The sequence below is a fragment of the Mandrillus leucophaeus genome, unplaced genomic scaffold (assembly GCF_000951045.1).
Source record: "Mandrillus leucophaeus isolate KB7577 unplaced genomic scaffold, Mleu.le_1.0 Scaffold379, whole genome shotgun sequence".
Classification (NCBI taxonomy): domain Eukaryota; kingdom Metazoa; phylum Chordata; class Mammalia; order Primates; family Cercopithecidae; genus Mandrillus; species Mandrillus leucophaeus.
This window is the reverse complement of record NW_012104020.1, coordinates 1,348,857-1,360,068: the sequence shown is the minus strand read 5'-3', so window position 1 is coordinate 1,360,068 and position 11,212 is coordinate 1,348,857. Positions and strand designations below refer to the sequence as shown.

The 11,212-nt window shown below is 40.0% G+C and overlaps 1 protein-coding gene across 1 annotated transcript in view; it reads right to left on the bottom strand.

The window, feature by feature from the left end:
- Window positions 1-839: 839 nt before the first annotated feature.
- EFCAB5 (EF-hand calcium binding domain 5) overlaps window positions 840-11,212 on the bottom strand; it is a 170,793-nt gene continuing 160,420 nt past the window's right edge. Inside the window, exon 24 of the mRNA XM_011990371.1 lies at window positions 840-1,458. Coding sequence (XP_011845761.1) covers window positions 1,268-1,458 — 191 coding nt within the window. The 3' untranslated portion in view covers window positions 840-1,267. The remainder of the gene's footprint in view (window positions 1,459-11,212) is intronic.

Below are 11,212 nucleotides of genomic sequence, written 5' to 3'. Positions count from 1 at the left end.
TAAGCTAGTATGTGAAAATACTTCAAGTTAGTGCCATGCAAATGTATGATATTTGTTATCAAGCTAGAAGTCATTTAGTTAATTTGATTTCCAGGATAATGGTTACAACATAGCATTCTGCAAAATCTTTCCTTCCTTGCTCCCTAAAATGCCATTTGTATTCACAGTGAACTCTGTAAACTTGTTCTGAAGCCATCAGGATATGTGGTTATCAGTTTAATATCTTCAAGAACATTGTTTCTTGAAATGTTGCTGTGAATGCCCTAAAAAGCCCTCTTCCAAATATGAAACAGGCATATAGGTTAAAACCGGCATGTGATCATCCTAGAGAGGAGGACTGGTAATAACACCGCCCTCTTATCAGAAAAGGTTAAAAAGGGACAGCCAATCTCAAATTATAAGATATTTGGACACATCACATTTTTGTCAATCTAATAAAGAAAATAAAGTTTAATTTCCCAAAATGTTATTAAAACTGGACTCTGTCATCAGATATCTTATTGCAAAGATGAAATCTCACCACAGAGCAGTAAAGTTTGTCATAAAAACAAGCTTTAAACAAATATAAATTCTTTTTGCACTTCTTAAACTGAAGAGGTTTTTATCATTTAAAAAGTGTCTTCTTTTTTCCATGAGTCATGGACATTTTCCCACAAGAATTTCTGTTCATTAAAATCACTTTTGAGTACCCCATAAATATGTACACCTACTATGTACCCACAAAAATTAAAAATTAATAAGTTAAAAATGACTTGAGTTGTTAAGGCAAGAGTAGGGGGGCAGAGAGAGGGAAGAGGTGATGCTATAAGTCTTTGAAAAATTAGAAAAACAATTCTCAGTCCATTTCTTAAAAATCTTTATTATTTGGTATTCTTTTGGTTTATCTTTATTATTTGGTATTCTGTTTGGTATTCTTGTTTTCTAAATCCTCAGTTGTTACTTTGCACCTTATAAGAATGAAAAATAACTACTCAATCAACCATAACAGTTCCACAGCAGATACAAAGCTCAAACTGAAAGGAAGCTTTCAAATATATTCTATAACATACTTGAATACACTTGGCTATGGCTACCTTCGCTGGATATTTTTTGGCTAAATTTCTTCTTAGGTACCACTTTTGGGTTTAGAAAGTGCTGAGAAAAATGTTAGGAGCAGAAGACTTTTATGGGTACCCCTTTCCAATGGAAAATATTTTATAGTTAACAAACAAAACTGAACATGAACAAAGGATCCTAAATACAGTACCAATTCCATTATCATTCATTATCACTTCTCTTGCAAACCTTCCCCTGGCATTTTTGCATACATGTAATTGTCAGTCTTGGAGGGCAACGGGGGTGTAATAGAACTATTTAGTTTTTTGGTTATCTTCGTGAGAGCTGAACAGATGTGTATCCAGTGGTATAGATGTTCAATGACAACATTACCAAATTTCCATACTTCGGTTCGGGAATGACCTGCATCAGGAAGAAAAAAGTAAGAGTGGATAGTTTTACACTTCACTATTAAGATGATAAGTTCCAGTATTATGACTAAAGTTCATTAGATATGTTTTGAGTCAAAACCAAGCAGAATCTTGTATTTACAGGATTATGGATAAATTTTGGTGTAGTCATACAATGGAATACTTGACAGCAGTTAACAAAGAATTAGTTATTTGTATTCATGAATAAATCTCAAAATATTCAATAGAAAAAGTAAGTTATAGAATAATATGTACTTTTGGACACAATTAAACAGTTTTAAAACCTGCAAGATAGTATTATATTATTTATGGATTCATTAGCATATGGTAAAAATAGGACATCATGCATGAAACTAATACCAAATTCATGATAGTATTATCTCTAGGGAAAGACAAGAAGACAGTGGGATCGAGGAAGGATAGGAATCCTTAACTGTTCTTATAATGTTTTCTTTAGAAAGTCTAACTCAAACACAGTGTTAAGGTTGGATATAGAATATAGCTTCATAATGACTATGCAGGTGTTATTCTCTATACTTGCATGTTTGAAATGTTTTCTAATTAAAAATTATTTAAAGCTATGTAGTAACTGCACACCATTATATGTTTTAAGTTTTTAAAATTGAAAACTGTTAAACTGTCATTCATAAAAGTTGCTTTTTCCCAGGAGTCAGTGACTAATATTCAAATAGAATGGTCCAATGGAAAGACTATATAGAGTTGAACAGATGTGGGTTCTGTCCAATGGAAAGACTATCTAGAGTTTAACAGATGTTGGCTCTACACCAATGAGTTTTGTCACTTAACTGCTCTGAGCCTCAGTTTCTTCTCCCATAAAACAAAATTGGAAGAATTGCTTTTTCTTTTGAGACAGGGTCTTGCCCTGTTGCCCAGGCTGAAGTGCAGTGGCATGATCATGGCTCACTGCAGCCTCGACCTCCCATGCTCAGGTGATCCTCCCACTTCAGCCTCCCAAGTAGCTGGGACCAGAGGCTGAGAAAATATTTGTGAAGATCTGTCCCAGAGTAGTTGCTCAAAAATATTAACTATTAGCTGGGTGCGGTGACTCACACCTGTAATCCCAGCACACTGGGAGGCAGAGGTGGGTGGATCACTTGAGGTCAGGAGTTCGAGATCAGCCTGGCCAACATGGTGAAACCCCATCTCTACTAAAAATACAAAAATTAGCCAGGCGTGGTGGTGGGCACCTGTGATCCCAGCTACTCGGGAAGCTGAGACAGGAGAATCACTTGAACCTGGGAAGTGGAGATTGCAGTGAACTGACATTGTGCCACTGCACTCCAGCCTGGGTGGCAGAGTGAGACTCCATTTCAAATAATAATAATAATAATAATAATAATAACTACCCCCTTTCTTTCAGATGCCTCTCACCCACAAGTCTGTTTTATTCATTTCTGTTATTCCTAGTGACTAACTCACTGCCTAACCCAATACATGTTTGCTGATTTGAGTAAACCATTTAGTTATAATTGAGTTCAAGCTTTATTATTTATTTATTTATAATTATAAAGAAATAATTTATTCATTATCTTTAATCATAGAGACGGAGTATTGTTATGTTGCCCAGGCTAGTCTTGAACTTCTGGCCTCAAGCAGTCCTCCCACCTAGGCCTCCTAAAGTGCTGGGATTACAGGCATGAGCCCCCGCACCTGGCTTTTTTTTTTTAATTGAGCAAAAGCTTTTAAATATCAAGTCTTCCATCCAATAGCTTATTAACAGTAATGGCAATGATCTATTAGAATTGCTAAGCAGAACATATTTTATTTTCTTGTCTTTTATCAACACAAAGGAATAAGATTCTCTGAATTAGGTTTAGCTGTCCTATGGTTTGGAAGGAACTATACAACAAAAGGTATACTACGGGATAGGAAAGGCACATAAAATGTGGAAAACATTCACAAGTCTCAATTTTTATTTGAAGCTGACTTTAAAACGTGGATCCAATTAATTTTCTAAAATGCTCTGTTTTAACACACACATACGCTTACACACACACCACCCTGGCATTGTCTTTTCTCATTCAATTGTAAGTCTTCAATAAATGTTAAACTGAAACATTAAATTAAGGAATAATGAATTAGGTATTTCAAATACTAAACGTCTTTCCAGATTATAGCTCAGTAACATTAGAGAGAATTAGGAATAAAAACAAAAAGAGGTGCTGCTCATGAGATCACAATTCATTTTATGGGCAACACTAGACCAGTCGACATACGTACTTAAAATATTGAAGGTGCATTTGTTTTACAATTCTTTTTTCTTTTCTTTCTTTCTTTTTTTTTTTTTCTGAGATGGAGTCTCACTCTGTTGCCCAGGCTGGAGTGCAGTGGCACCTTGTGGGCTCACTGCAACCTCTATCTCCTGAGTTCAAGCAATTTTCCTGCTTCAGCCTTCCAAGTAGCTGGGATTACAGGCGCCTACCACCACGCCTGGCTAATTTTTATATTTTTAGTAGAGACGGAGTTTCATCATGTTGGTCAGGCTGGTCTCAAACTCCTGACCTCAGATGATCTGCCCGCCTCAGCCTCCCAAAGTGCTGGGATTACAGGCATGAGCAACCGCGCCCGGCCAATTCATCTCTCTTTCTATGAATTAGTTTCCTGGAAACCCTACAAGGTAAATGACACAGGTTTCTAAAGATAGTCTTAATGTCTCAATGATATGAAGCTAAATAAAATAAAATTCAACCTAGGACACTCCTAAAAGTCCTAATTTTCGGAGACAGAACAGCTCTGCTGCTCCCCTCAGCTTTTCTTCCGCCCTTCCGTAATGCCCATGAAGAGCTCTGTTCCTTTGACCCCTGCCACAGTGTTCTTATCTGAACATGAGCAGACGCCCATCTGCAGCCATTATTAAGCTAGTCGCCATCTCCATGGTGATTCAACGACACGAGGATGGTGAGCGAGGTCGCTCTCTTTCACAAGACCCTGTTGCTTATTTCCTGTCTTATTGTTACCGAGACAGAAGCTCCGAAAGTGTCTGGACGGTGGTTCCTGTTTCCGTGTCCTTTCCAGAGCTTGATGCGTTAACGACCTGCTCTAATGATTCCTCTAATGAGCCTCCAGCGCTCTGCTGGGTTCCCTATTAACGGTTGAGTGCTACTGCCCTCTTGTGGTAGATGCATGCCAGATCTTTGCAGCTTGGCCCACGACAGACCCCACTCACACAGACTTAGTAATTTTTTCAAGCAGATAAACGCTTCTTTTATAACCATAGAAATAACGCTTTTTTTTTTTTTGCTTTGCTTTGGAAAAGTGTATAGTAAATTATTTGAATACATCTAATGTATAGAGAATACTGGGTCGACCTTTGAGTCTATTTATGGACATTAGTTCAGAAACATGATATTTTTGTAGGTTCTAGTTTAATCAAACTTTTAATTACACAGTGAATTCATTATGCTGGAAACACTGGGCTATAGTAGGATATTTCTGAATTAAAACTCTATTTATGGATCTCTGCTTTTAACACTGGATTAATAAAATTAAATCTTTTGGGAATGATGGATAATTAGCATAGATGGGCAAAGCAAAAAGAAAGAAGTACTTAAGCTTCAAGTACAAAAGCTAAAATGTAACTGCTCCTTTCAACTAACAATCCAAGATCAGCTGTATTTTTTGCTGTTCCTCTTCTTCATTAGTTCTCCTAGTTTTCGTTCTCATTTCTATTGGTTCACATACCCCAAGTCACTCCTTAATATTACAGCCACACACAATGAACTGAAGGTCCCTGCAGCAATAGAAGGGTATGTGTATGCAAATTTCTTTTCTTTTCTTTTTTAGACGGAGTTTTGCTCTTGTCATCCAGCCTGGAGTGCAATGGTGCGATCTTGGCTCACTGCAACCTCTGCCTCCCGGGTTCAAGCCATTCTCCTGCCTCAGCCTCCCAAGTAGTTGGGATTACAGGCTTGCACCACCAGACCTGGCTAATTTTTTTGTATTAGTAGCAGAGATGGTGTTTCACCACGTTGGCCAGGCTGGTCTTGAACTTCTGACTTCAGGTGATCCACCTGCCTTGGCCTCCCAAAGTGCTGAGATTGCAGGCGTGAGCCACCGTGCCCGGTCATGTATGCAAATTTCAATCAGTTTTTTTGTAGGCAGGAGAACTTACATCTGCCATGGCAATCAGGCACTTAATATGTCATTGTTAATTTAATGTGGTCCCAAAGGCACTGTAGGGTACTGCCTCCCAGATTTATCAGGAAAAATATCAGTGTTACATGGGGAGTTAAAAACATATTTTTCTCGAGTAATCGAAGTTTGGGGGGAAGTTTGTTCCAGGATGAATGCTGGAATCAGTTTCATTCCCATTGCAAGCATATTTCTGTACAATGTCACAAGCATAATTTCTATACAATATCACATAATTGCTGTACAATATCACATGTAGTGGCTTTTTTAATGATATAGCTATAAATCAAGTCATATGTAAATTTAAATCAATGCAAATTATATTTACAAAATTCATAGTTTAATGTAGTGGCCTCCAAGCTCTTTTGATCATGTACCTCTATCAGTAACAAACACTGAGTATGTGACCCCCATATATATATATATATATATATATATATTTATAAATTATTTATTTTAAAACATTTTAAACAAAAAAGTAGAAATTAACAATGAGTTAAAAACATTATAAAGAAAAGTCCTTTGGTGGGGTGCAGTGGCTCACGCCTGTAATCCCAACACTTGGGAGGCCAAGGCAGGCGGATTGCTTGAGTCCTGGAGTTCAAGACCAGCCTGGGCAACATGGTCTGTCTCTACAAAAAATACAAAAATTAGCCAGGCAAGGTGGTGTGGGCCTCTAGTGTCAGCTACTAGGGAGGCTCAGGTGGGAGGAGGGAGGATTACCTGAGCCTGAGAGGGAGAGGTTGCAGTAAGGCAAGATCGTGCCACTGCACTTCAGCCTGGGTGACAGAGTGAGACCCTGTCTCCAAAAAAAGAAAGAAAGAAAAAAAGAAACGTCCTTAGTCCTTTGGTATTTTTCTTTCTGTCTGTCTGTCAGTGTCTCAACAGAATCATCTTTGATATTTTTCTTGCACCCCAGAGATAGTTTTTAAAAAAATCTTCTGGGGTGCTTGCACTTAACTTTGGAGACCACCAAGTTAAAATATGAAAGAAATTGAATGAATAATGCTTTTCTAGATGATTAACATGCATTCAATTTTGCTACATCTGAAATTCCTACTAAGACTAATGTAAAGGAAAAGAAAGAAGAAAAGAAAAAGAAAAAGAAGACATAGGAACTGGGCATGGTGACTCATGCCTGTAATCCCAGCTACTCAGGAGGCTGAGGCAGGAGAATCACCTAAGCCCAGGAGTTCAAGGTTACAGTGAGCCATGATCACACCACTGCACTCCAGCCTGGGTGACAGAGACAGACCCTGCCTCTATAATTAATTAATTAATTAAAGAAGACATAAAACACAACGATAGAAAGATCAGGAAAAAAGAAACACCAATATTTAATTCCTATTCCTGTCCTCTCAAAGTCCCAACAACTTCCTCTCCCATCCTCACTCTGGCTGATGACTCTGCTTTGAGCTTCACTGTAAGATTGACACAAGCAGAAGGCAACTTCCGTAGACTCCCACCAACACACGTACCCCCTCACTCTCATCTGCACCTATGTTCTCTATCCTCTTGCTGTCTTACGCCAATTCCTCCCTTGGTGCGGTAGATCCAGGGTAGTCAAGTAATTCATTGTCCAAATTGGTACACTTGAGAGAGAAAGAGGATGCTAACTGGAGAAGTCACCAGAACAACAAGCAAAAACTTGGGCTGTTCCAAGGTAAATATAGAATGTATGGTTACTCTAACAACAGCCCATCCTCTCTCATGTGCTTGAGGACATTGCTACAGGAATTCTCTATCTTCAACATTGTTAACTTCTTGCTCTCTACAGGATTTCCCATCAGAATCAAACCTACTGTTATCTTTCCCATCTGAGAAACAAAACAAAACGTTGACCCCATTGTCTCCTCCAGTTACCACACCATTTCTTTGCTCCCCTTCGTGGCAAAACATTCAGAATTGTCTCTACTCAGTGTTCCCACCGAGACTTTCCTCCCTTTGCCAATCATCTATTCACCAACCAGTCTGGATTTTGTATCTCCAGCTTAGACCTTTCTCCAAAACTCCAGATTTATTTAACCATCTACATATTCACATCTCTACTTCCATATCTAATAGATATCTCAAACTTAGCATGTCAAAATCTGAACACTTCATCTCCCCCGACCAAAGCCTGCTCCACCTACATGTTCTCCATCTCAGCTAATGGTAACTCCATCCTTCCAAACCATGAAGTCAGTCTTGGCTCCTCTGTTTCTTTCTCATTTCACACTCAAACTGTCAAGATATATTTTGACTCTGCCTCTCAAATATATATAATATGACAACTTTTCACCATTTCCACTGGTACGTTCCTCATCTCTCATCCGGATTCCTGCAACAGCTCCTCTAGTTGGTCTCTCTGCATCTCTTCTTGACCTCCAAAGTGTCTTCTAATTATAGAAGCAGGGCGATCCTTTTAAAACACAGGTCATATCATTCCTCTGCTGAAAACCTTGCAATGGCTCTACTTCACTGGGTGTTGTGGCTCATGCCTGTAATCCCACACTTTGGAGGATAAGGCAGGAGGATCACCATAAGCCATAAAATCAAGACATTATGATAGTCTTCAAGACCTTAATTGATTCAGTCCTCCATTACCTCCTGAACTCATCTCCTTACTTACCTCCCGTTCTCTGACCCTGCTGCTGACACAGTGGCCTTCTTGTTGCTATTTGAACACACTGGTTGTTCCTGCCTTAGGGCCTTTGCTTTGGCTGTTTTCTCTGCCTGGAATACTCTTTTTCTTTTCTTAGGATACAATATCATCAAGCAACACCTGGAATATTCCTTCTACATTCATATGGATGATTCCCTCGCTTTCTTCACATCTTTGCTTAAATCTCACTTTTTTTTTTTTTTTTTTTTTTGAGACGGAGTCTCACTTTGTCACCCAGGTTGGAGCGCAGTGGCATGATCTTGGTTCACTGCAACCTCCGCCTCCTGGGTTGGAACAGTTCTCCTGCCTCAGCCTCCTGAGTAGCTGGAATGACAGGTGCCTGCCACCATGCCCAGCTAATTTTTGTATTTTTAGTAGAGATGGGGTTTTGCACGTTGGCCAGGCTGGTCTTGAACTCCCGACCTCAGGTGAGCCATCCACCTCAGCCTCTCAAGAGTGCTGGAATTACAGGCATGAGCCACCGTGCCCAGCCTAAATCTCACCTTCTTGATAAGGCCTACCTGACTTCTCTATTTAAATTTTCAGCCCGTGCCTCCTCCCTGCCTCCCACCTTTGCATCCACCGCCTTACTCTACTTTGCTTTTCTCCCCCATAGCACTTATTTTCTACCATAGTATATAATTTATTACATTTATTGCTTATCCTCTGCTCTCCCCTTTAGAATGTAAGCTTCTTGAGGGCAGGAATCTTGGTCTATGTCATTCACTACTGTACCCTAGGAACCTAGAACAGGGCCTGTCACATGGATAGCACTGAGATAATTTTAGTTGAGTGAAAGACAGAACAACAAAATTTGAGAAATATAAAGCAGGTGAAGAAGTGGTAGCAGACAGGAGAAAAGTGGAATCCTAAATCAGCAGTGGAGAAAACCTAGAACCAACCTTCTAGATATCCCAGAATCCTCAAAGGGTTCAGAAGGGTTTGTTGAAGTTGTTTAGGAAAAAGGAGAGAAAATATAGGGATTTTTAAGACTAAATCTGGGAGATCCAATGTCTGAATAATAGGAATCCCAAAGAGTGAATACAGAAAAAAGAGGGCAGGGCCACCACCAGCGTTATAGGTCACCTTGGTGTAAAGGTGAGGAAAACACACCTACTGTGAGGGAATGCATCCTGTGGGCACAGAGCTTGGTGAATGAAAAAGATGCTCCTCCTCCAAGCAGATGTAGCTTCAGGTGAAGGCACACAGTCTAGTGAATGGAATCCGGGATACATTTTGGCCCCCACCCACCTCCTCAGCAGAGCACCTTTGTGCAGTGTACAAACTGCACGGCTGTAAGTAGCAGTCTTCATGCCACGGAGGAAATCATCCAGCACTTAACAACCTAGATTTCACAATTGAAAAAAGCCCAGCCAGTACACTGATCAATTGATGAAAACAGACCCATAAAAAGGCATATCATTATGAAATTTTTGCAACTTTGGGGATGAAGGGATGATTCTACAGCTTCTGGAGAGAGATAAAACAAAGAAAGGTCACACCGATTTAGAAAGGCTTCAGACTTCTTAACAGCAACCTTTGCCTTTTTTTTTTAAGAGATTAAGTCTCACTTTGTTGCCCACAGACTGGAGTGCAGTGGCATGATCATGGCCCACTGCAGCCTTAACTGGGTTCAGCTTCTTGAGTAGCTGGAACTACAGGCATGTGCCACCACACTTGGCAAAGTTTTTCATTTTTTTGTGGGGACAGGGTCTCACTATGTTGCCCAGGCTGTCAACAGCAATCTTTAAAGTTGGATGACAATGGAGTCTTTTCCACAAAAAGTTAAACATAGAGTTACCATATGTTTGCACTCCAAAGGTATATACACAAGAGAGCTGAAAATACATGTTTACACAAAAACTTACAAACAAATGTTAATGGAGGCATAATTTCAGTAGCCAAAAAGTGGAAACAACCTACAGGTGCATCAACTAATGGGTGAATAAACAGAATGTGTTCTATCATAGAATATTATTCAGCCACACACACAAAAATGAAGTACTGATACAAGCTAGAACATAGATGGACCTTGAAAACATTATGCTGGGTGAAAGAAGCCAGATACAAAAGGTTACGTATTGTGTGATTCCATTTATATGAAATGTCCAGAATAGGCAAATCCGTAGAGACAGGAAGCAGATGAGTGGCTCCCAGGAGCTAGAGGGAGAGGAAAGAAGGAGTGACTGCTAATGGGTACAGCGTTTCTATTGGGGTGATGAAAATGTTTTAAAATTAGATAGTGGTGATAATTGCACAATCTGGGATATATATTCAAAACCACTAAATTCTACACTTTAAAATGTACAAAGAGTGAAATTTATGGCATGTGAATTATGTCTCCGTTTTTTAAAAAGACAGTGGAAAGCCAGGTGCGGTGGCAGCACTCCTGTAGTACTGTAGTGGCTACTTGGGAGGCTGAGGTGGAAGGATAGCTTAAGCCCAGGAGTTTTTTTTTAATTTTTCTGTAGACAGGGTCTCGTTCTGTGGCCAGGTTGGAGTGCAGTGGTGCAAACATGGCTCACTGCAGCCTCAACCTCCTGGGTTCAAGCGATCCTCCCATCTCAGCTCTCCTGAGTAGCTGGAACTACAGGCACAGGCCACTACTCCCAGCTTTTTTTTTTTTTTTTTTTTTTTCAAGTTTTTTGTAGAGACAGGGTCTCACTATGTTGCCCAAGCTGGTCTTGAACTCCTGGGCTCAAGCAATCGGCCCACCTCAGCCTCCCAAAGTGCTGGGATTACAGGCATGAGCCACTGTGCCTGGCAAACCCTGGAGTTTTGAGTCCAGCCTGGGCAATACAGCAAGACCCCGTCTGTTAAAAATATATAAAACCTGGCCAGACACGGAGACTCACGCCTGTAATCCCAGCACTTTGGGAGGCTGAGATGGGTGGATCACCTGAGGTCAAGAGTTCGAAACCAGCCTGGCCAACACGGCAAAACCCCATCT